Source organism: Drosophila obscura, unplaced genomic scaffold, assembly GCF_018151105.1.
Source record: "Drosophila obscura isolate BZ-5 IFL unplaced genomic scaffold, ASM1815110v1 contig_17, whole genome shotgun sequence".
NCBI lineage: Eukaryota > Metazoa > Arthropoda > Insecta > Diptera > Drosophilidae > Drosophila > Drosophila obscura.
Window position 1 is genome coordinate 2163834 of NW_024542757.1, and position 26323 is coordinate 2190156.

General features: G+C 44.6%; 1 protein-coding gene across 9 annotated transcripts; it reads right to left on the reverse strand.

Moving 5' to 3' along the window:
- Window positions 1-1652: 1652 nt before the first annotated feature.
- On the reverse strand, window positions 1653-22324 carry LOC111079469 (RING finger protein nhl-1). 9 transcript variants are annotated; one of them, XM_022374648.2, is made up of 14 exons: window positions 22069-22322; window positions 20221-20337; window positions 15985-16125; window positions 14919-15054; window positions 12971-13113; window positions 11600-12910; window positions 10162-10176; window positions 8434-9131; window positions 5320-5598; window positions 3836-4597; window positions 3047-3206; window positions 2534-2674; window positions 2199-2275; window positions 1653-2125 (listed from the first exon to the last, which is right to left on the reverse strand). In XM_022374648.2, the coding sequence occupies exons 3-14, from the start codon at window positions 16117-16119 to the stop codon at window positions 1912-1914; spliced, it is 4071 nt and encodes a 1356-aa protein (XP_022230340.2). In that variant the 5' UTR covers window positions 16120-16125; window positions 20221-20337; window positions 22069-22322; the 3' UTR covers window positions 1653-1911. The 9 variants fall into 9 exon arrangements, with proteins under 9 accessions (XP_022230340.2, XP_022230344.2, XP_022230343.2 ...); XM_022374652.2 differs by lacking the exon at window positions 10162-10176 and having other exon boundaries at window positions 11633-12910; XM_022374651.2 differs by lacking the exon at window positions 10162-10176.
- Between the last annotated feature and the right edge of the window lie 3999 nt (window positions 22325-26323).

Genomic DNA, 26323 nt, shown 5'->3' on the forward strand with positions numbered 1-26323 from the left:
GTGTTCCAATTAAGCGAGATCGTACTGAAGCCCCCCTCCCCATCCATCAAAGTGTAGTTAATTTAAATGAAATTTGTAAATTTCTGTTGCAGGCACGTGACACATGCCAATATGGGAAACAAAAATTACAACTCATAAAAATTGAGGAAAAAAAGTCAAAAGGAGGCTACTTGTAGCTATTTCCCAGCTGCCACGCCCATACGAGAATGACAGACAGCCATTAAATTGTGAAAAATTAAAGTAAGGCTAGCTGTAAATTTTGATACCCTCGAAGGTTGCGCATTTAAAAATGGTAGCCACATATATGATATTCAAGATTCCGCAGAGATGTTGAGATGCTGATTAAGAACATGTACCCATGTTCATATATACCCGTGAACACTGGGAGTACTGGAGAGAAGAATTGTCTACAGGAGTCACGGGTGGCACTTTAAAAAACTGTAGCTATGCCTTAAATTCTGCATGCAAAGCACACACAAACATATGTGAGCACACGCACACATGCACACACAAATAGTCGTGCTTAAATGTATCGAGTTCGCGTTTCAATGATGCGTAAAATTGATATTCCTTACCGCAATCATTTGCCGCTAATTGAAAGGCAAAACTGTCGCATTACAAAGATTATTTCCACGTGAGGGGTAGATTGTGTTATCCAACTCGACTCAAAGAAATTACTTCTAGTCAATCAAAGGTTAATTGCACATTGTTGCAAATCAAAGAATTTAATTATGCAAACTGGAGAGGGGATGGATGAACAAGCTGATTCATGGCATCAGCAGGGTGTATGGGTATTCGGGGATTAGTAGTGGTGTGGGTGGATATAGTAAGTAACCCATAAAGTTTCATAGCAGCTCAAACGAGTCCCACACTCCCATACACAAACAGACGCACACAGACGAACGGCAACTCACATGCATTTTAATCACATAAAACTCACTTACGCTGGCAACATTTTGCGTCATTTGTATGAGCAAAGTGTGAATGCGATAGAAGGAGAGCATGGATGTGTCAGATCGGGGTATATCAGCTACGTGTATTGGTTAAAACCTCAAAAGAAATGAAATACTGGACGTGGTGTAGCGACACCTTTCACCTTAGCAAAATAAAAGTTTAAATAAATAATTCGTAAATATTTCGTACGTAAAGAGTATTAACACATCACCAAGTGGTCTTTGGAGGCCGTTCTCCTTTCTCTTTTTCTGGTTTTTTTAGCGCCAGCACATTTCAGTTGGAGTATGTGTAGTACATACATGGCGTATGCGCAACATTTGCCAGCAAACAAATTTATGCGGCAACATATAAATCCTGTAACAGTAGCTGCCACAGTTGCTGCCACAACGCAGTTGCTGGAACACACGCCACACACAGCTGCGAGCGGGTGGCAAATAGTTTATGCGAAAAGGCTCCCAAAAAAGTTTCCAATTTGCTGGCAAAGAACATCTTAATTTAATAAAGTGCCCGGAGCCACCAGGGGATGAGCAGTGTGATGAGCAGACGGCAGCAAATTCGCAAATTGTTGGGCTGCACGCAGATAAATCTCAATTAGGCAATACTTGAATGCAGTAATAAACAGTTGGGTCCGGGTCCCCATTCAAAGAGGATGGACGGCACGGCCAGGACTCGATGTTGAATGAGGAAAATGCGAGGTCTTTTCACTCAAACTCAGACGAGTTTTCGCTTTTTTATTCAAAGGTTTCTCTTTTTCACTCTAATTTAACAGAAAGTGTTTCGATTTGTTTTTTTGTTTTCTACTCTTTGCTTTATAGATAATTGACAAAATTTCTATTAATAGAAATAAAGGCATTAAATTATTTGGCACTCGAAGGAAATAATAATAAATGAATTGTGAAACTTAAGCAAAAAAAATCAAAGAGAGATAATGCAAAGGACGATTGTGGCCATGGCTTATTAGAAGACTTGGACACGATGATTCTCGCGATCGCAGACCAAGATGTTGCCATTCGACATGATGGCCACGCCCTCCAGTCCCTTGAACTCCGAATCGCCGGAGCCCCATGAGCCGAAGGTCTTCAGGAAGCTGCCATCCGGATTGAAGATCTGTATGCGATTGTTGCCCGAATCGGCCACAAATATATAGCCCTGGTCGTCCACGGCCACTCCGCTGCAGAAGAGGTTCGGAACACAAACCAAAGTTAACACTTTGTCAATTAAAAATTGTAATTCGATTTACTCACCGGGGAAACTTGAATTGACCATCGTCAGAGCCCTCGCCGCCCACCGTGGACAGCACCTTGCCGTTCACATCGAAAATCTGTGGATGTAGATGTGGTTGTGGAAGCGGATCCGGATCCGGATGCGATTGGCACAGGCGAAAGAGGTGACAGTAGACAGAGGACAGGGGACCCGGTGAGCAGGCCATACCGAAGACGGAGAAAGAAGGTCAAATAAATTCGAATAAATCTGGATTGCGAGCATATTTTAATTAAAATTGTTCACATGGCCAGACAGCCGTGAAGTTGGTTGCAGGAGGCATGAGGCGTGCGGATGATTGCGAGGGGTATTGGCTTACCTGAATCCTGTGGTTATTCGAATCGGAAACAATCACACGATTCGTGTTCGATACGGCTATATAATGCGGATGCTCAAGTTGTCCTTCGCCACGGCCGCAGGAACCAAATTTGCCAACGAAGGAACCATCGGATTGGAAAACCTGACGAATGCGAATGCGAGTATTCGATAAAGGTTGGCAAATTGAAATGGAAAAAGAATTCACAAGAGGACAGCCAGAGGACTGAACCAAGGGCCAGGCCAGGGACCAGTGACCAGCACCCAAGACCAGAGACCGGACATGAGTGCCAGCAAAAAGTACACAAATATATTGCAGTTGAGCTCATGAAAATTGTGCAGGAGGCGTAGTGTATGGCCCAGAAGAGGCTCTGCACCAGCTCAAGTGTGACAAATTGGGCAAGGCTTCGTTAGCCCCTCGACCTCACCAGAGGAATATAAATATTTGCATGCAAATCGAGTTGGAAGTTGGGACCATGGCTGGCGCCCAGGCTGAAAGCTGTAGATGAGGCCTCACCTGCACTCTGTGGTTTTCCTTATCGCACACGTAAATGAAGCCGAGTGCATCGGTTGTTACTCCCCAAGGATAATTGAATTTGCCATCTGCGGTGCCCTGCGAACCAAATGCTCGCAGAAACCGTCCTTGCGGATCGAGCACTTGTATGCGGTGATTGTATCTGGAAAAGAGTAAAGAAGTGGATTAATGGCCAGCGAACGCATATTCCCAGCCCTTGTTAATTACGGAAAAAAAAAAGGAAAGGAAAGTCGAGAGAGAGATCCCATTATTCGGAAGGTACATTCGGGGGCGGACCAAAGCTATTGCGAGATGATGCGCCATTCAAACTGGTATTGCGAGTGGGGTAGCTTAGGTCTAAGCCGCTTAACGTGCAAAATCAAAGTTGACTCACACAATGAGGCCCGGCCAGCAGGTTTCTGCACCCCGGCACACCCTGACTCCAGCTCCCTGTGTACCCCACTGTGTGCTTAACGAGATTTTGCGTCAAACAATGACAGCGGCAGATGGAGGCTGGAATTGGGCTTGCTATCTAGATTGGGCATATACTCGTATATGAAATGGCTGGAGCAGAGATACCTATAATATGTGCAAGAAGTGAGAGCGGGAGCGGGAGCCGGAGCACTGGCACATGTTTCTCATTAACGCGGCTATTATGCGCTTAGCCGTGCCAATTAGAGGCGGGTCTAAATCCGAGAATGAAGCATGGGCCTTTGTTTCGACTTAATTAAACTGCAGAATGACCAAAAGCAGATGCTCGTTGCTCTCTAGATTATCTTGGAAGCCACTTACCTATCGGCAATGATGTATTGGCCGATTCGATTGACGGCCACGCCGGCCAGGCAATCGAATTCTCCCTCGCCGTTGCCATACTCGCCGAACTCCTTGACGAAGATGCCATTGGAGTCAAAGACCTGGACGCGATGGTTGCTGGAGTCCGCAACGACGATGCTATTATCGGGACCGACGGCCAGGCCGCGCGGCCACGTAAAGGATCCGGGCTCGCTCCCCCGGCCCCCCAACTGGAACAGCTGCTGGCGCTTGCGCAGATACACCTGCTTAGGGATAGTACCTGCCACTCCGGTTATACCGGCTGCTGCCACTGCTGCTGCTACCGTAGGGGACGTAGGGGAGCCTAGCCCGTTTTTTGACCCATCGTCGTCGGAGGAGGCCAGCTCATTGGCCTGTCGTAACGGTAGGCCCAGGCTGAGGCGTCTCGAAACCTCGCTGGCGGTGCTGCGGCCGCTGCCGCTGCTGCCAATGCCGTGCGCATGCGAGGACGATGCCGCCGTCGAGCTGGCGGCATGCGAGTCGCGTGCGCTTCCGGCACTGCTACTGGGCGTGTCCTTGCTACTCTTGTTCCCGTACTTGTTCTTGAGATAGCGCGCCCACGAGCTTAGAGCCTCACCGTCCTTGTTGTCCGTGGAGCTGCTGCCCAGCGCCCCAGCACGAGAGGATCCCGCACTGCGATCGGTGATGGGCGAGTTGTCGCGCGACTTCAAGGCGTGCGATGATCGGCTCCTGGACAGGTCGCTGCTACCGTAGCCACTGTATCTGCAAGGCAACAATGTCATTAGTGATCCACAGGGCGAAGGCATGAGGGTTGAGAAGCTAAGAAAGGTGGAGTTCTATGGCTGATTTGTGCTGTTCTGATGAATGAGGGCGCTCTACGGATCTGGATGGAACTGTGGAACTGCATGTGAATTTTTGTGGTGCTGCTTATGTACAAAGTGAGATATAGAGAGAAGAGGGAATTTGTTGTGCGGGAAATTTTGTGGATTTCCAGTTAATTTCGGTTAATTTGAAAACGCGCAGAATTTTGTTTTTCTTTTCTTACCAATAAAAAAAAAACAAAACGAAAAAATACGAGAAAAAAGAAAGAAAACCAAAAATAAAGTAAATTTAAAATGTTGAATTAGTGTAGAGTGCAACATTAACGAGAACGAAACTTCGGACGTAGTAGCACGCACAGAAACTCAACGAAAAATAAAACTCGTCAAATAAATTAAAAATAAATTAAAATTAAAATCATATTAAACGATTCCTGGGGACAGCACACGCACAATGAAAGCGCTCAGCGCACGACATATTAGGAATATGTATATAGAGAGAGAGTGAGATATATGTACGTATATACATCTGATATCTGAGATTTTCACCTATTTACAAATTTTTTGGGATTTCTGAAATTTCTGGCATAGCTTTTTTTCCATTTTTTTTTTTTTTTTTTGTTTGCTGTTATCTTTTTTATTTTATTATTTTGTTGGTGTGCGCACCTTGAAGCCAAGTAAGCGGATGGCGAGACCGTGGTGGGGGATACCGGCTCATCCAGATCATCGTCCTCGTTGCCCAACTGATGCGAGGAGCGACTGCGCGCCAGGCGGGTGCGGCGCTCCTTCATGGCCAGGTAACGGGAGCGGCCGGTCCCGTAGCGACTGTCCGAGTCGTCGCCCGTTCCGTTGGCGTCCTCGTCAAAGGAGGCGGTGGGCGTGGATAGCGAGGGTTGCGTTACAATGGCGCTGCTCTTGCTCTTGTTTAGAAAGCGGCTTGTGTAGCTGCAAAAATGTTGATTCGGTACGGTTTGGTTTTTGGTTTGGTTTGGTTCGGTTTTGGTTGGGGTTGGGTTTGGTTTTGGATTTTATTTTGCATTTTGTATTTGTGTTTTATGTTTTGTTTTTGCTTTTGTTTCTTTTTTTTACTTTGCTGTGGCTGTATGTATTTTTCTAATTTTCTGTTTGTCTTTGCCTTGTGTTTCCTGTACCTGGTGTTCCTCTAATCCCCATCCCATCCCAACCCCATTCCCGTGCCCTGTGGAAAATCCGCGACCGCTTAATTAACTAACTTTTAACTAGCTTAAGTCCTTCACGGTGTGTCTATGTGTGTGTCTGTGTCTCATTTATTAGTCAACGAAATTCAATTAAAACACACAGAGTGGACGAAAAAAAAGAAGCAAAAAGGTTTCGGCAGAAAAGTTTCTAATTAAATTCACATTTCACATTATCGAAAGTTCAACAAAGTAGTTGCGAAAAGTTTAGTTAAGTACAAGAAATTATGGTGCCAATTGGCCTTCCTCTGCGAGTTCGTCGTGCATACGTGTCTGTGTGTGTGTCAGTGTATTGGCATATGGCTGGGTGGGTTAAGAGGTACAAAAACAGGAGGCAAGGCAACAACTACAACAGCTACAACAACTACACTTACTACACGGAATAAACACACAAATTGAACGCTTAAATGCTAAAGTGAGTAAAATATTCAGCAACAGAAACAACGATATTGAAAAAATGTTAATTGAGCAGCAGAGTAGGCAGGAGGATGAAAGGGAGGAGGAGGTGGGTAGTTTGTGGTCGCTTCTCGCTTTCCTTATTCCACTGCAGCAGGTTGCACAATATGTTTGCGCTGCTTAATTGGCAAAGAGAAAAAGGCAAAGCTTAAACAAGCGGAAGTGTTATACTTACAGTCGAAGGCATCGACCATTAGCTTCGCACCAAGCAGAAGCAGCGCTCCCTCTGGAACTATTCTGAACAGAAACTCTAACAAAGTTACTGAGCAAACAGACAAAGAAAAGGGGCGAATCAACTGCCATAGTATCATGGGACTTTGTGTTTCCCTCAGCTAACGGACAAATGGTAAAAACTCATCTTAAGTTTCTCATTAAAACTCAAATATATGCAGGCGTAAATGCCCGTCCATCTCGGCTGGTGCAGCCCGATCATAATCAAAGCGCAGTCCGTTCATCCACACTTTCGAAATATCCATACAAATAGCATAAGTAAATACGAGTGGTGTGCGAAGTGAATGAGAAATTGAGGAAGGAACGAACACAGACGAATGGATGCCAGCAAACAGACTGATAGCTGATACCAATTAGTATTGTTCTGCAGAGGTGAGAGTAGGTAAGAATGGGGTAGGGGGGAGGTGGGTTTGAGAGTTGGCAGCGCCCGTTGTAATTACATTACGCAAGATTTGTTGCAGGCTAGCAAAAGGGGTACCGTGCCGAAAGGATTCAATATTTGTTGTCGTGCAAAAATAAAATTAAAGAAGTTTGTGTCGCCCAAGCGCAAAGGCATTCAGGCCTTGAGTGGGCCACATTGATCCATTTGAAAAGGGTATTGACAGACAGACAGACAGACAGACCAACAGACGGACAAAGGGAGACAGACAAAACGGCAAAGTAAAGTTAATTTCCAGCCCTTTGAGTGGCTCTTTGAAAGCAACATCATCATCATGTTCCCATAGAAGGAAGAGACAGACTTCAATAGCAGCTCAGCTCAAAGTACTCAACAATATGCCATCAAAAGGAAGCTAGTACAGCTTTTTTTTTTGTTTGCTTTCGTTGTAACATTTAAATATTTAATCAATAATCTTATCGCTAATGGGTTAGGGTATCGATTGATTTGGTCGGTCCTTAGTCAGGTTAGTCGATTAGTCGGGAGCCGTGGCCAAACGCTATCGTTAATGTTAACAAATAATTGAACTATGAATTGAATAGAATTTCACATATGCACATATGTATATGTCTGTATATCTGGCTAGACATCGGTAAGACGCTTTCGGTAGCGCGCCCGGTTGGGTCTGCTTATGTACGGTATGCTAAAGGGCAGTGCACTGCAAAGATCAACACAGAGAGAGAGAGAGAACACAAAGAGAGAGTGATAGAAATGTGTAGAGTGTGTGTGTATGTTTACCTATCTGGGGTTGTGTGCATGTGTATGTCTTTGGTTTCTTTCGTTTGCTTATGTGAAGGTTATGAACTTGACAATTAGACGCCACACAAGGCGTATGAGCAACAAAATGGCCAATACCAGGTTAGCGCCAGCACGGAGCAATTGTACAAAGCTGCAGCGGCGGGAGCAGAGAGAGAGTCGAAGAAAGCACACATTAAATGGCATTTTAATATGGGGGAAACTCGGGGTTTTTGGATAACAAAAACTGTTGCCTACTTATCTGGGCAATGTATCGTAAACCAAACCAACATGAAATCCATTATGCATTTCAATTAAACCAATCTGCAACTCTTTTTACATTTATATATATAACTTATTAAAATTTAAATTATAAAAATTAATTGCAGGCAGAGTTTTGTTTACGTATAATTCAATTAGTGTTGACCCACAAAAAAAGATGAAAAACAAATTACCAAATGAACATCAACAGCAATACTTGACACACAATCTATGCATGTATCTATGTATATTCCGTGCTCATCAGATACATACGTATCTGTGTGTGGTGCGTTTATCTTTGGATCAGTAGCAAATAAGCGTCCAGATTCGCATGTTTGTGTGTGTGTGTGTGTATTGTGTTCGTGTCCTCGATTCATTAGCCATGCAAATTAGTCCGGTTATAGAAACTACAAAATGGCGGAACTATGGCCCCCAGGAAGGAAATACCTGCTGCCAGTGCCGCTGCTGCTGCCATAACGGTCTTCGCTCTCTCCCGAATGATGTGGCGCGGGCACGGTGCGTGTGCGAGCGGTGCTGCTGCTACCGCTGCCATAGCCGCTGCTCGAGGGCGTAGCATAACTGCTACGCGATGCCGCCGTTAGTGCGCTGTCGTCGCGAGAGGCCCGTCTGGCCTCCAGGCGATCGCGGTAAGAGCTGCCACTGGTGGAGCTGCCGGTGGCCGCCGTCGTCGAGCTGGAGGCGCTGCTGGGCGTGGACTTGCTGGCACTGTTGCTGCTGCTGGTCGCACCCGCCTTGGTCTTCGTCTCCGGCTCCGACTCTGACTCGGACTCCGAACTGGTCTCCTCCTCGCTGCTCGAGCTGGATTCAGCCTTCTTCTTTTCAGCCGTTCCATTAGAGGCACTCGGGGTGCTGTGCTGCGGCAGGAAGCGGCTAACGAAAGGCTTCTTCTCCGGCACTGCGGTGGTGGCTACCGAATCCCGGGCACTCGAATGACGCGCCGTGCTGGGCGCCTTCTGCTGACTGCTGCTGGGAGCAGCCGATGCTGCCGCTGCCGATGCTGCTGCTGCTGCTGTGGCTGCTGCCCCAGAGCTGGCAGAGCTTTCGGTGGAGGCACTGCTGTCACTGCTGCCCGATCGCTGGGTCTTCTTCACTGCCGCAACTTGGGCCGAGACGGGCGGCTTCGACTGTTGGGTGGTAGGAGGAGTGGGAGTTGCATCAGAGTCTGTGGCGCTGGCTGTCTGTTAGTCGAAAGGGTCAAGCAACGAACGCAATGCAGATGCAGAAATAGAGAGAGAGAGAAACATGACGTTGAGGCAGATGATGAAAATGAAGATGATTGGTATGTGCAAGTGACAGCATGCGAAAAGGGATTGTGAGGCGGGTGTAGGAAAGATGGCAAGCAAACTGTACAACTGTGATGGGATTCCAGTATCAGGGTAACATTCGATATGACTTTTCCCTCAATCAACATCTAACAATGTCTCCCATAACTCCGTCGCTCACTCGTCATTCGATATTTTGTCATTTCTGTTTGATGTTTTCCTAATTGATGGAACAACCTTTTCCTATTTCCTTCGGTAAATGCCAAAAACCAGACAAATATGCAGCTACTGTGCATATGTCCCTTTATCGCTCTCACACTCACACTCGCACGTATCCATATTCTCTCACACTCACACACACACACACATATGCATATGCATATGGATACAATAGAGAGCTGGAAACATTGTTAAACTGACGGAAGCAGCCGCATCGCTGACAGTCGAATGATTGTGAAATATTCGCCATTGAACCCCTACTCAGGGTTGGCATTTTGTGGGCGTTTCGGGCGGGGACAGCGCAACAATGTGTGAATGAATGGGTAAAATGAATAATCGTAGAGCAGAGGATGCGGGTGGCAAGTGGATGGGAAAAAAAAATAGCAGAAAAATATAGAGATATATGTACAACAGAAATATTTACAGCGGACATCAGAAATTGCAAAACAACGACATGGCAACGCAAAAAAAAATGAATGAAACAAAGAATAAATATTCAGAATAATGAGAGAGAGACACTGGGGGCAAAGCGAAAGAGAGAGTGAGTGAGAGAGCGTGAAAAGGGAAGAGAGGAAAAAATGTCTCTTTTGGTTGATTTGGGTCTGTGGTTTATTCATTTCGACAGCAATGACCAAATATATTTAGTAAGATTTAAGCAAATTAACATCACTACCACATCGCTTGTCCACTTGCAAAAAGAAAAGAAAAAAAAACAGAGAAAGAGAGAGTGAGAGTGAGAGAGATAGAGAGGAGTGCGAGAGAAACAGAATTGTGGAAAAATATTTGTGACATTCAAAAAGAAAATTTTGTATATTCATTTAGTTATTTTATTTGTTGTAACCTTTGCCAGTCTCTAACTAACGATAAGGTAAAAGATGTTAATCTACTAAAATAAAAAAATATATATATTGTTCTATATACGAGTATACATATACGATACATACATACATATGTATATGCTCACACATACATGTTGTATTATGATGAATGTCTACAATATTGTACAATTGACGATTTCTGATGTCCGGGGTTTTGGGCCGAAACATTCTGCCAGAGAGCATCTCAGTTCCATTGAATTTTCAATTGGGATTTTCAAGCAAAAGGTTCTGACCCAAAACAGCATTAAATGAAAGGCGCTCACAAGACAATAAAATGGGTGAAAATGGTGAAACAAAAACAACCAAAAATGTGAAAACAATGATATAATAAATATAAATAAATAAAGGCCACAACTTAAATTACACTTAAACAAAAAAAAAAAAATAAAGGGAAAAGAACAGAAAATAAAACCAAACAATACACAAGAAAAGAATAGGAAGGAAGGAAATTTTCCAGGAAAATGTTTTGTTAAAGGAAGTGGTAAGATTAACAGTAAGAGTAACGGTAACAGTTAACGGTTAACGGTTAACAGCAAGTTTAAGTTTGCTCTCTCTTTCGAACGATTCGACAAACACTTACGGAGCGGAGGGGAAGTGTGAACGATGGAGCACAAATAAAGAACGAAGCACACATGGCGTATACGCAATTAATTCTTTTTAATTATCTTTTTGTTTTCATTAGGGGGATGTGCAAACAGGGAAAATACTGGGCCGGAAAACAGTGACAGCGAGATTTTCTACACATTCTCATGCTTCTGCTTCTGCTTCATCATCCTCATCTCCCTCCTCGTCATCGGTCACTTCTATCTCCTCTTCTGTGTACTCATCGTCGCCTTCTTCTTCTTCACTCTTCTCGGATGTTAAATCCTCGTCTTCTTTCTCTGTCTGAACTTCGTTGGGGTGACTGATGATCACCGCAGGACTTTCGTGGACTTTGTTGGGCAGCTCTCCCTCTGGCGGTAGGACATTGATCACTGGTACATCCTGGGGCTCTCCCTCATGCACAGACTCCTCCTGCAACAGATCATCCGCTTCGTCGCTGCTCTCGGTGACTGTTACTTCTTCATATTCCGAAGAGTCTTCGGACTCGTCTTCTGCTTCCTTCACTACTGCCTGTGGCTGCTGCTGCTCCTCCTCCCCTTCTACCACCCCTTCCTCAATCTCCTCATCTTCCTCGCTGTCACTGTCACTGGCCACGCCTTCTTCTTCTGTATTTGCCTCATTCACACTTACCTCGGCTCGCGTTGCTGCTGTCGCTGTACGCACTGGAGATGCCGCCTGATTGGAGCCGCTGCCATCGCTGTCCTCGCCCCCGCGTGGCCCCTTGAGGCTTGCCACCCGCTCGCTGTTAGGTCGCTGATCCTGGCCAGCCTCACTGGTCGCGGCCGATGTAGCTGCTCCAGAGGAAGTCGCACTCTTGCGCTTCTGACGCGCCAGCTCGTCCTCGTCAACTGTAGCCGCTGGCTGCTGGCTCTTCTGTTGTTGGCGCTGCATGGCCGCCTTCTGGGTCTGTATGGCTGCCTGAACGGCGGCCTGGGCCGCGGAGGCTGCATCCGACTTCTTGTCCGACTTCTTCTCCTTGCCAATGTCGGCCAGGCGCTGAACGACACGGGAGCAGTCGCTGAGGCGAATAATACCACTCAGCTGGCCGCGCGACACATCCTCGCTGTCGAGGACACGGTCCTTTCGCTCCTTCAGCTCCTGCTGACGCTGCTGCTGCTGTTGCTCGGTGTCCGAGTCGTCATTCTGGTGCGAGCGCACAAAGCGCGAACGGAAGCGCGAGGACTTGCCAGTCCGTCCGGAAGTGGGCTCGTTCTCGTAATCGTTCTCGTAGTCATAGTCCGAGCGACCGTAGCGGCTGCTCTCGCCATAGCGATCGCTGTTGGTGGCACTGCGCTGGGGACGCTCTCCGAACTTCCGGCCGCCGAGGACGGGCTCGTCGTTGTAGCCACCACGCTCCTCCTGCTGCCGGAACTGGGTGGCCAGGCGGTGGTCGCTCTTGGAGCGCATCAGTCCGGGCTGGAGGCCGCTGGGCGGGGCCAGGTGAGAGCTGCTCACCGAGCCGCCCGGCGTCGAGTGTGGCGCGATGTTGAGGTCGCCAAAGGTGGCCAGGTTCATCACCAGTTGGTTGGGATCGATGGAGACGAGGAACCGTACGCGGCGGCTGTAATCGTTGTTCTCGTACTCGAAGTGCCGCAGGAATTCGACGGTCTTCAGGAAGATCTCCTTGGTGTCCATCAGCTCGCAGTCGTCCCATTCGACGGTTTCGTTCATGTACTTGTCGACAATGTCGCAGTTGCTGCTGATGTTGGTGATCTCCAGGTCGAGATTCTCCTTGAGCGTTGTGAGGTTGCGCAGCTCCACGGCCAGGTAACGATCGATCTCGCCCTTCAGCTGGTCGGAGCGATCCTTGATAGCCTTTGTGATACGACGATAGATCTCGTCGATCTCCTCCGTCACACTGATGGCGTTCGTCTGCAGGCTCAGCGTATTCTTCTCGATGATGGCTAGGGAGTCCTGCAGTCGATGCAAACTGCGGCGGATCTGGAGAGGTTATGAAATGAGTAAGTCATAGCCAAATGAAAGGATCCGTTCGGGACTCACCTGTGAGTTGAAACGCGTTATCTCACGCCGGAGTATGTCCATGTGGGCGCTCTTGCAGTCCTCGCAAATCTTCTTCTCGCAGTGCGCACAATGGGACAGATAGGCCTTCTCCGAGCAGACGCCACAACGTTCCATGATTTGACCTATGAGTGGAAAAACACACACACACAATTATTAAACAGCTCTTTCGTCTGCCTATCTGTCTTCCGTTTCTATCATTTCTGCCAAAAGTACGCCCCCAAATGGGCCCCCAAATGGGACCCCAAATGACTTCCTGCCTGACTCCTTTGAGTTGAACAATAAAATGCCAGCAATGCCTGCCATGCCAGCAGCAGCAGTAGCAGCTCATCAATTTGCACTCTTGGCAACAAAGTCTTGCCACATTCCGGGTCTACCATGCAGTAGGGTAGGGGGACAAAGCAGCAGCAGGAAGAAGCAGACTCCGGCCTGGATGTCTGTTGCATTCACTAATGTGATTTCAAGAGCAAGAAATCAACTGCACCTAAGCGCCTGCTATGCATGTGTGTGTGTACATTTATACACTGCTAAAGATGCTGAGTATTTATTTTCTAAGCATCTTTCAGAAAAATAGGAATTTATAGTTTCGAATTTTTATACTAAAATACTCTCATACTGCGCGTAAGGGTATTTCAAGTTTCGGTGCTCGTATCACAGCTCTCTTCTTTTTATCTCTGGGAAGCGTGCGTCTGTGTGCCACAGACAGTTCTGGCTCGTTGTCGATGTCCCGACTGTTGCAATGCAAATAACGAGCCGCCTCAGTTGCCCCAGTGTGGCAACAATGCAAACATTGCTAAGATGTCGCAACGACTGCACTCTCAGCTCTGCAGAGTAAACTTTTCTGCATCAATTGCTGGCATTGGCAATGCCTGATGAACACTCCTCACCTCACTCCGTCCTGACAATAACTTGCCACAGAGGGGGTAGACAGAGGGGCATACAGAATGCAAGAATTCTGTCTGCCAATAGTTGGCTTCTGTATTTTCCTGTGTAATCATATGGAAAAGTGAATTTACAAATTCCACATGAAAGTGGCAGTCGTTGTTCGTTGTCCCTGCCATATCCATAACACGAAACGAGGAGCTCTAAAAGTCAAAGGGATTCATTCATTCTCTTGTTTCACACATTTGCATACGCAAAAAGCAAATAAGAAAAGCCAAAAAAAATACAAATAAAACCAAATGTTTGTCTTTGTCTGCCTTATTAACTCTCGGCTCAGGCCCCATGCCACCATCCCCATGCCTTATACTCGACTTGATGCTGATTGCAGTTGAGAAGTTGCAATCCATTTGCATATTTCACCGAATTCGAGAACTATCAACCTTGCCACTTGGAATATATATGTATTCTGATAGATACGCACAGTCATGCTGACATCAACGATCCGCCATTTGTGACCGGGGCAAATGCAAATTGCTCAAACAAAATCAATTTGGCTTTGCTTAGTTTTAATTGCTGTCAGATGGCCGGGGAAAGTGTCTGACTTTTTAATTGGAAACCCAAACATTATGGCGAATGGCAATTTTTTTTGTTTCATACTCGTACATTCGGCAGGGCTGGCATTTCCCCATTTATTGTTTTCCATTTCTTTTGTTTCTTCCTTTAGTGGAATTTAATTAAAGTTACAACAACGATTACATGGCAGCATTTTTTATTAATAACATTCCTTGTTTTCCTTTGCTGCTCGGATTTCTGATTTTTGATTTCTAATTACTGATTGGCGATTTTCTGCACTCAAAGGATTCAGCTTTATTGCACAAATATTTTCACTCAAATCGATTGAAGCAAGAGGGGAAAATTGCAGTTTGGAATTTGACCTTATGTACGTATAATAAATCAGGCGAGAGACCCTTCAAAGGATTCCCCTCAGCCTCTTTTCAGAAACTAGAAGCTGTAGTAAAATGCAATTTTAATTGCTTGCATTCCTTACCTGATGTCGGATCGGGCAGCTCGCCGGTGATTTCGATGTGCAGCTCCAGGAAACGCTGTAGCGTCACATTCGTTGGAAAGGCCTGTACGCCATTGTAGGGTATGCGGTGTTCGGCACGGCATTCTGGGCATTTTACCTGTACATTGGAGAATATTGTTTGGATTATAATTGCTTATTCGTTCGTAGGAAATTAATTGCATCAATTCAAAGCTTCAATAAATTGTCAGAAATCAGATTTTCTGATTGTTTCTTTGTTTAGGTTTATAATCCGTTGTGCTCTTCTAAGGCTATCAAATTAGCTGTACCAACTCCTTGACTCTTTCCCGGTATTCCGACAACATAAACTTTGTATAGATGTACGCAACTTTAAAAACCTTTCACATTGCTCGTGATTCATGTGAAGGCATCTTGAGTGCGTCCTTTCCAGGGGTTTCTTCATCTCCTGTCAGCCTTCAACCACAAAAATCAATCTCTCTTTGCGGCTTTTTCGATTCACATGACAGTTATTGCAGCTCGTTGGCTCTCTCTCCCCTCACCTACCTATCTCTCTCTATGTACGAGTTAGCATATGTAGTTGGTCTCTATGTATGTATATTTACCCGAGTAGGGCCAACACAATGAAAATGCTTACCAATTATTTGCGTGGCGCTGGCTGAGAGCCAAAAACAGAATTTATAAATACACACAGACAGAGACGTTTGAATCTGCGGAGACTATAAGTAGCCCAGTACACGGATATCTGTATGTACCAACATGTATACATACTTACATACATATGTACATATAATTTCGCTTCTTTCTGTATAATTTTTCAACAAGATATCTACGCAAATGCGCCTCAGGCAACGCGATAAATATTCAAAAACATTTTTCGGGGGCGTCGTGTTGGGCGCTTCTCTTTTTTTGTTTTCATTCCCATTTCATATGATTTTTCTCATGAGATTTTGTAGTTAAGCGGCCACACAGCGATGTGTGACGTCGGCGAGGCATTAACCAAAATTGCCACAGATACAGACAAAAAAATACTGATTTGAATGATGATTAATGATGATGACAATATCCTTACCTGACGTCGCACATAGTCCACCAGTCCCTCCATGCAGGGCTCCATGCAAAAGGAGTGCTGACATGGCAGCAGCTTCGGTATGCGATACCTGTCCAGGCATACGCAGCACGTCAACAGCTGCTCAAATTGCTCCATGGCTTACTGTGTCCCCAAACCAAAGGAAGATGCACACATAGAAAGACAAAGGAGGAGAGACAATCATTAGACCTGATTCGATTAGACCACAAAGATGCTGTCAATTTGATATTCATATCATTATAAATTCACGTGCTCTCGCTCCCTGTTTAAGCTCATCATAAGACAATAGACAGACCGAAAGAGAGTCAGTCAGCCAGTCAGTGAGACCTTCTGTCAGTCGGTAAGCTCCCTCCCAACAGCAATACAGGCAAAAAAAAATACGATTGGCAGGAAATTCGTTCATTTGAATGAACATAGCCGTGGCAGCCCCTAAAAGTCATACAATAAATTGACCATTTCGTTGCCGTAAGTCGCGGGCTGACAACGGAGCTCGCTCGTCCCCTCGCTGCCGTCGGGTTTCATTTGGCTCTGCCAAAATACACTAAGCCACAAATCTGCTTATGGCTGCTTCATTAAAAGCGGCTCCGACCAGTTTATTTACAAGATATTGCTGATGTTTCGGGTTGGTTGGGACCGACTCTCTGCCACCATTTCATGCCACCCGAATTTCATTGGCGAAAATCAACAGAAAAGCGAGCATTGCCATGGAAACGGAATTCCATTTCTGTTCGTGTCTCTCATTTCCCTGCAGCTTTAATAGTTGCAGCTAACGAATGCAGACTCTAAATTCAGCTTTCCCACAAATAATGAGCAATGCAAAACACCCATTAAAATTTGTATACAGAGATATTAAGATACTTCGCTGTCAATGGGCTTTTGCTACGTAATCGTCGGCTGATGCATTTACTTTGAATTTTATTTAAAATGCCGTAGGTTCTTCACAAACAATGCGAAAATCCTCTAATTCTTGATCCCTAATTCCATGGAAAATCATGTATCAAAAATGTATTAAATGCATTGATTGAACCATTTAAGCGGATATAAAGATTTTAAAACTGTTTACATTCAAGATTAATCTAGAATCAACATAGCCAATTTTCCTTTTGTAAGCCCTTAAATGCGGACATTTTTGTGGACAATTTCTCTTCAATAAATGATTTGCACTCGTATGATTTTTCCTCTTCTTAAGCTGCAATTCCCAATGCGCTCGAGTGCGTTCAAGCCGTGTTAACTGGTCTAACTCCTCTTCATATTAAAAAGGGAATATTCGTCTTGCCTCCGTTGATATTTTAATAATAAAAATGACACACATTTCCTATGAGAGGCAGGCAGCGTACGGCAGCGAAATTCATCTCATACTTCTTATATATAATGTATAAATATACATGCGATTTCGCGCTGACTGCCGGGGCGATATGCATCGCGTATACGCCGCGCCGCTGTTGTCGTGCCCAAACCAGTGCGCACTTCCTGCTCGTAAATATGGTACGATATGTATGGTATGTGACCAGATACGGGTATTATTATGGAAGTATCTCCTTCTCCATATTCGTGTGCATGTCCATGGCATCCACCGCTAATTGTCGTGCGCCTGCTGGCCATTATTGTTGTATATTTAAAGCATCAATTTAATGCGGCCAAAAGTTCACAATGTATGTGACACGCCTCCGCCCCGAAAATAACTCGTATGCATACATACATACATACATATTTGCTTGCATATGGACGACACACGGACATATGCGAAAGCTGTGCAATTAACTGGAAAATACGCTTAAAATCAAATTGAATAGAAATTTTGTCGCTCGCTCAAATTGTGCGTACACCAGAGCTGGGCCTTGAATAGAGAGTGGACTGTTGGGGGCTGAGGGGGATGTGTGGCGAAACTAATTTTGCAATTGCATTTGTGAATGGCCCCGGAAAGGATTAAAGTGAATAAAGCAGAGCTGTGCGCTCCAGCATAATAGAAACCAGCTGGAAACTCTTCTCCCTCTGCTAAATATTTAGCGGGATCCCACAGCTATGAAGGGAATCCAGAAAAGTGGAATAAGAGGAGGTCATATCGCTATTGAAAATCAAAAAGGACTCCATGGACTCTTATGATGCTCGTGTGTGTGCCCAAGCGTAGTCCATATGAGTGGGTACAATATCTGATAAAATTCCACGCAAACTATCCATGCTCTTAATACGCATCAAATTAAGCGGAAAGATGAGGGCGGATCTCAATGAATGAGTTGCTCTTCAAAACGAATAGTTTTAATCACTGTTACGGTAATCGGTCAGTTTTTCCTCTGTTTTCATTGCGAGATTGATGGCGACAGTTGTTCACACAAGAGAAAACGGCAATAGATTCATTAACCTTGAGTGGGTTAAAATTAAGTCGAGTTGTGTGAGCAGTGTGTGTGTGCGCACGGTCAGCGGGAAATGGAAAAGCGATAAACGGTAGACAGGAAACGGAAATGCAGAAAACACTTGACCCTCAACAAATTGGCATTACTCACAATGTGCTGGCAAAAACAACACACAAGAAAAAACTCAAACTGACACAGACACAGAAATGGGTCAAACTCTTTGGCGACGAGTGACAGGCAGCGGACACAGAGCCATCATCATTATCATCATCAACAGCAACAGCAGAAGCACGCAAAAAACATTGAACATTGAAATCAACACAAATAAATTGAAATGAATTCGATGAAATTTGGGTCACACTTAACCGCAGCGAAACAGCCAAATCGCCTAAAAATCCAGCCAAAAGAGAGAGTGAAAGGGGGAGAGAGAGCAGGAAAACTCACCAATAGAAAATGGAAAAAATGTGGGGCAAGCGTTTGCTGCTGATGCTGTCAAAGCGGCACTCGAAGGCAATCATAAAATGCAATTGGTATTCGGCAATGTGCGAATCCTTAAAAACTCAGTCGCTTAAAAATCGTTGCGGGCCCTCGTTTCTCGTTCCGGGGCACTTTCATTAAATTAGTGTGCAACTTCCGACTAAATTATATTTGCTTTACTGTTCAATAGATCTATATATACATAGGTATACAATTTGAATGTAAGTTTTCATTTATTTTTTTGATTTCGTTAAAATTTTCTTGGGCAACGCGCCTCGTAGAATTCGATTGGAAATTTAAAAAGCGACTGAAGGCAAGTGAAAATTGCCAAGCACATGAGCCAAGCAAAACAAGAGCAGTCTATAATATTTTAAATATATACAAATCGTCTCTCACTCGCTCTCTCTCTCTCTCTCTCTCCCTATCTGTGTGTTTCTCGCTGTGTATCTGCAGACAACTATGTATCTCGATATGCGAGAGAGAGAGAAGCAAAACAAAATGCGCGATCGTCAGAGAAACGCAAAAATATATATATAAATATATACTTGGCAGCAGTCTCCGCATGTCTTCGTGTGCGTATGTATCTACATACATATATGTAGCTCTAGCTGCAGCCCATTAATGAGATACCAAAGATACAAGCACTTTACATGTAAGAGTGCCTCCTCTGTTCTTGCGGCTTGGAGATGAAGTTCTCTCGAAGAAAGCATTTCTAATTGCTCAGAACTTATTTGCTTATCTGTCGTACACAAATGTATCCAACAAATCTATGTACACACCGCTAGTTGACGTCATCAAATGTATTATTGTGTATTAATTTGGCCACACGCCGGCATTTTCCATTTATCCCATGGCTGCAGAACGGGCTATTTCTGTGTGTGCCTCTGTATCTCGCTGTAACAGGCCCTAAAAATAAACTTCATTGAAAATTGGAGCGAGCATTGGTCGGAGAGGAGCAGCAGCATTCTCCTCTCCACATTCCACTTGTGCCACATACTAATCTCGTGTTGGCTAATTGAAAAGTTTTCACTTGCACCGGCACTTGCCCAGTACTCCATTTTGTGTGAAGGAAAAACCTTCTTTGGGGCACAAATTTTGCTCCTCAAGGTCGAAACATTGTCACGACTCCCGCTCTCAGTGCACAGTCTCCCTTTTCGGAGTGGAAATGTGTTGGCTAAAAATAGAAGCCCGCTAGCCCGGTATTCACTGACTGCTGACTGAAGTGGGGATTCCAAAGATAGAAATGCAAAATATTTTCATGCTATAAATAAGCGGAGCAGACAGAGCACAAATGCAATCAAAAGAGAAGGAATCAATTCAAATCTAAACGCCAATGAGAACTTATCTCAGCAAGGTCTAAATGGATCGATAATCATAAAAAATTACTTACAATTGTTTGCTCTTTTTCTGCTTTTCTTCTTCTTCGAAAGGGGTTCCGGCTTCCGGCTAAAGGTATCCGAGGCGCCCTTGGGCGGGGCCCTGCTGTTTTGGCTGTTAGCTCTGCTGCCTGCCAAAAAAAGAGAGAAAGCAACAGAGTGAGAGTGAAAATTGGAATCGAATTAAAGCGATTGACAGTGCCAAATTTGATGATTAATCGACTGAGCTCTTGGCCGCTGCTTAACAGGAAACGAAACAGCAACGAGAGGCTCTTTCTGAATGATCAGCTCCACTTCGACAACCCCTTAGTAAATTTAATTCAATACGGAATGCGAGAGAAGCTTACCTGCCCCATTGATACTATGGGAATAAGCCGCATGATGGCAACTTAATTACATTCCTACAAAGGCTGCACAGTCAAAGCGAAGCGATGATAAATGCTGCCACAGCAGGGAGCTGTCAGCGAGGTTTGGAGCATAATGAAGTTGTGAATGTGCTCAAAGCATTGTGCACTCTGACAGATAAGAGCCTTGAATGCACCTTAAACATGTCCAGGTTAATGAAGAAGCGCCCAATGAGCAAATATGGACGCCCAATGCCCATGCCGCCCAATGCCCATATGGCAGGTGTCACGGCGCCAGAGATAAGTTTAATTAACCCCACAAACAAAGGTGTCTTTGTGTTCAGTTAAAGGCACAGACGTTATTAACAGGCTATAATTCATTGACGAATTCCCCAGCAGTAATTAAATGCCATTTAGCATTTAGTTTCTCAAGTCAAGTTATGTTTTAGTTCTTAGCAGTTGCTCAAGAAATTTAAACGAGTTTACTTTTAGAATTGAATCCATAAGTTGAGCCGGATGCTGGAACCAGCGGCCTTGAACTTCCTCAGCGCCAAAGATAAAGAGAGAGTGGAATGAAAGACGAAAGTGAATGGTCACACTGAAGAACAATAAAAAGCAAAACGTTGCCGGCTTTTCGGCTGAGCGGAAAAATACATTGAAAAATGCCATTTCATCTTTTCCATTTGTGTGTGGCCTCTCGAAATGAAAAATGAAATGCAATGGCAGATTGCAGCACGTATTTTCTGGTGTAAAAATATACTGAAATAAGCGACAACAAAAATAAAAGGTGAAAATGAAGCCACAACCAAATGAGAAAAGGGAAAAACAAAGAGAATGTTGTTGGAAAAACCGAAAAAAAAACAAAACAAAAGAAAACAAGACAATCAATGATAAGAGATAGAAAGAAAAATAGAGAGAGAGAGAGATATAGGGAGAGCAAAAGACAAAAACAAAACAGCAAAAGGCTAGCGCAAAATAGAATCAGAAAAGCTCTGAAAATGTCTCTGATTGAATCGAACTATAAATAAGGCAACAACGCGGCGTATGAGCAATGTGGTGCCCCTTCCTTTGTGTATGTGTGTTTGCTCGAATCTGTGTGGGCAAATTATTGCCATGCTTTTTGATGAGCACACTACACCACACACACACACACTCACACACACACACAGGGAGATCCTCATATAGCCATATATATAGATATTGTGTCGAACTTAATAAATTTCAACGGCCACAATAGATATAAATGGCGAAGAACGGTGAACGGTCGTGAAGAAATATGAAAATAATTCTGACAGCTTTTCACGAATGTGGGCGAATAGTCGAAGTGTCAACCAGGTGACATTTTCACGGCTGTCGTTCGTTCTCTTTCATTCACACTCTCTTCTCTCTGTTTCATTTTCACTCTTTTTGCACTCGTTTTTTACATAATCAGCGCTCATTGAATGCGCTGAGCTCATCTCCATTTGAATGCTTCTCCAAAATTGGTTTGGCCTCCTGGCATCAGCCTCGTTCACTCACTTGGGTTTCGCACTGCAATCTGAGGATGTTTCTCGTAAGTTTTGCAAATTTATTCGCATGCCTTGGCGGCACTCTCCTTCTGGTGTGGAGAAATCCCTTTCACTGGCTTCACTTTGAAACGATTATTGATTGGAAAAACACTCGCGCTTCGACTACGAACTTTCTTTTTCAACACTTTCAACCTCTCGCACCGTGCGACAGGTGAAAGATCTATGGACAGATCTTACCACCTCTCTATATGTATTGTATTAGATACATACATACATATATATATATATATATATATAGATGTATGCTGTATATTTAGTGGTATATCGAATTGGGGTATATCTATTATCGGCGTATCGGTTCGCACGTCCACTCGCGAGCGTGCCAGAAATGAAAATGAATGTTTTGCCTCTACGATGGCAAACTCTCAGCCGCCAGTTGATGATCAGCCGTTCTTGAGGTGAAATTTTATAAATATAACCTGCAGAGCAACAGCAAATATTTCTGTGTCTTCTTCCCACTTTCACACAGATCATTTTGTTGTTGTATTTCAGCTTCACCCGACCCCAACGAACCTGTGTGGAAATCATCTGCATAGATAAATTCGCTGTTGTTTCAGATACGCCAGCGACCCATGCTCGTACAATAATTGTCTGTAAGAACTCATCTTTTTACAATGTCACGTAGAAAGTCCAAGAACATAAATATGGTTTATATGTATGTATAGGAATGCAGAGCTCATTACTTGCTATTGTTCTGGCTTATTCCGCAGTTTCTTTTTTGACGACCATCCCATGGAAATTTCTCTTTTCCTGTATCCAGCCACACAGAGTCAGAGCCCACGCACTCTCCTCAAGCATGAATCATTTTAGTAATTTTCATAAATATTTATAGAACTGAAAGGCATTTTATTGATACTTATACGGTAGGGGGGAGGGCTCTGTGAGAAAATTGATGTGCTAACAAATATATTTTGAGGCTTATAATGATGCCAAAATTGAATGCTAATTGGTAGAGGTAAAGGATAATAGGATATAAAAGGAAATTTATGAAAAGGAAAATATCAGCTTATTAGAGCGAAAAATAAGTAGTGCTTTTATATTCTATTTTCGATTGCATTCAATTGCCATTCCCCCTGCTATATATACATATAGACCGATATCTGGCAGCACACTCTTTCTAATTGGTCTGCACTTTCTGCTGCTGCTTTTCTTGCCAGACTGCCTGGTCTTTTGTCTGGTCATTCGCCTGTCCCCCGTGACAGTCCTCTGTCAATCAAACATGATGAATCGAGTATGTTGTTCAAAGATTTTCCGCCAACAGCCAGGAATAACATTGCAATTTATGAGTGGACCAGGCAGGCGAAAGATGTCAACAACTGAAGCTGCTGATGGACTCTAGGTCATCCAATATCAACAGCATCAGCCTCGCAGCCTCACAGCATTCCCGTTTCTATTTCCATCTTTCCCATTCCCATCCTCAGCCACAATTCACAGCTTTCAGCGGTCTCTTTGTGCACAGTTGGAGGCTCTTATTGGAATTGAAATTGCATTTTGGATGGAATGCATCGAATGAGTGCAACAAAGCACTCCTTTAACCGCCTGCCACGCGCGACAATTGTCCCAAATTCAACGAGGGCAGGCACCATTAGGAGATTGCTCGAATTGCAAATTTGAGAGGGAATCATTAGCCCGAAGCACGATTAATTACAATTGATGGATGGCCAATTGACAGATGGCATAACGAGCAAGCAGGCTCAAGGACCTCTTATTGATGGACATGTATGGAAACAGTGGCGGAGCCCAGAGCCAGATACACCGCCCGACTTGGAGAGGCCTTACTAGAAGGAGACACTCGGCATTGTCAGCCACGCCTGGCCTAATTGCCCCAAGAAGCTTAAAGGAGAGCCAGCAGAGGCATAGAGAGAGAGAGAGAGAGAGAGTCGAAGGCGAATACACGCAGATGGCCAATACAAGTTTTGGGCAACGTGGTAAAGTGCCAATAATAACGAATTAGCAAACAATTTCAAGTATTAGACAGCCACAACTAACTAAGAGGGTGGCCACAAAAGTAGCACGTGGACGCGCAGTGAGCGATGCGAACTTTAAGTTGGAAATCTTAAAGAATCCTTGTTCCACTGATAGCTCATTAAATGATCAACAATACAATTATATTTGTACAACTTATTCAGTTTAATTTGCAGAAGAGTGTCTCGGTAAATGTTCTTAAATGAATATGTATTATATTATATACAGATTTGTATTGTTCTCAAATAAGGAGCCTTATCTATGCTCTGCCAGGTATTTCCTTTTGGGTTTTTGGGAACTCCTTGAGAACATCTCTCTAAAGGCAGGACCACCCTTGGGGGGCAAGACAAACTATTGCCCGTCTGACAAATGGCGTTAAGCACATAATAACCAATTTCTCTAAATACGGCCATAATTATGAACGTCTTTACACACACACACACACACACACACAGACCCACACTCACACCCCCCCAAAAGACAGTTCCTCGTAAGTGTTTTCCTTGTTCTTGTTCTTGTTGTTGGCTACTTCATTTGGGCGCGTTTGTTCTCGCGAACTCAGTCGGCCTTCAGAGAGGCAGAGTGGCAGGGTGTGAAAGGGGGGAGCAGAAAGTTAGAGCGTTAAAGTGAAAGCAAGAGCGCGGTTCTGGGGCAAGGATTTATCGTAATTAGGCATGCATGAGCATATGCTGTCGTCTAAGCTCAAGGATGACTCTTCGTCTGCCTCCTCTCCGTTTCCTATGCAAACACAGACGGAGGCAAACACTGGCGAAAGAACGAAAGGGATCTAGGGGAAAGTGCGGTAGGCGGTTGGCAGAAGGGAACACATACCATACACCCCAATGTACATAATTAATTGTGCTGCTGTGTTGGCAAACACGCGGGCGCCTCAAAGTAGGCAACACGCTTTTTTGGGCAAAACGTACCGCCATAATTGATTGCCTCCTCATGCACGTCACAGCCAAAGCCAAAGCTAAAGCAATGTGTCGCTGTATGTGTAATCGTATCAGTCAGTGTGTGTGTGTCATACAGAGCTACAAGTATTTTTAAATGAATATATCTCTAATTAGTTCGCTGCTGCTGCTGCTGCCGTTTCTGCGGCTCAAAAGGGATCTTGCCTGCCGAAATGAGAAAAGGCCAGGCCACAAAAGACTTGACCGCAAATAATAATGCACAAATGCTGCCAGACCGCAAGTGTTTCCCAGCAACACACACACACACACACAAGCACAGACATACACGTAGAACATTTTCTCAAATTTACATTAGCAACATTTGGAGCCGCCATTAAGACAGTCGCCTGGCAGCCATTTGCCAGAATCCCCTTTGGGCGATTCACTGCGAACTTCGTTCAATGACCAGGCACAAACAATGTCCTGGTCCCTCCTTTAAATGATGGCCGGGAAGAGCCAAGGACAGTCCTAAGCAAACTAACTCCGACCTTAACTTGGGGACGGGCTACTTTCAGCAGTCACTTTTATTACCTGGCGCCAGTCAAATTAGCAAGAGTATAAAAATTACGCATACGCAGCCGGGCCTTTTGGGACGGGGCCGTCGCACGTGTTCATAACCCGTTGTCGCTTATGAAACAAAACGTCAAATGTTTCTGTAATGGCGGACATTAACATTTAACCTTGAAGCACAAATTACCGGATTCTTGTCACCTCCGTACGCACAAAACAGAGCAGAACAGAACAGAAAACACAACGCATGGAATGAGGAGGCGAAAATGTAGGAAAAGTTTGTTTTCCACAACTTTCTACCTCAGCAGGCAGTCGTCGGTTGGGGCTGCTGGCAGACGGACCCATAAAAAATCCTGTGGAGAGGCATCAACTGCTGTGAAACATGTGCGCCATCCCGGAGGCGTTCGCACCGCTCCACTTCTGTTATGATAAGAGTGTGGCAACAGTGGAGCAGCAGCGTGGCATACTGGCATTCTGGCATCCTGGCGTAGTGGCATCCTGGCAGCACCGCAGCATGACGTCGTTGTCCTTGTCGTCGTCGTCGACGCCTTGTGATAAATAGCTTGATTTTAAGCGAAAGGCGCGGGAGTAGATTTATGACACACGCATTTTCTGGGACTCACCATCCAGCATACACGTATTCCTGCTCCGCATGAAAGTGAAAAGTCGACTCTGCATCAGGAAAAGAAAACACGAAACATCGAATGTCATGCAACAGGCTGTAAGGAACAGAATGATATCAAATAATATTCAATTTATTCAAATGAAAAATAAAAC

Coding starts and splice junctions, on each gene's coding strand:
- LOC111079469 (XM_022374648.2), bottom strand. CDS start 16,119: ATGGAGCAATTTGAGCAGCTGTTGACGTGCTGCGTATGCCTGGACAGG. Junction 13,114..14,918: donor GCTGCCCGATCCGACATCAG/GTAAGGAATGCA, acceptor TTCCACTCATAG/GTCAAATCATGGAACGTTGT. Junction 2,675..3,046: donor AGGAAAACCACAGAGTGCAG/GTGAGGCCTCAT, acceptor CGCATTCGTCAG/GTTTTCCAATCCGATGGTTC.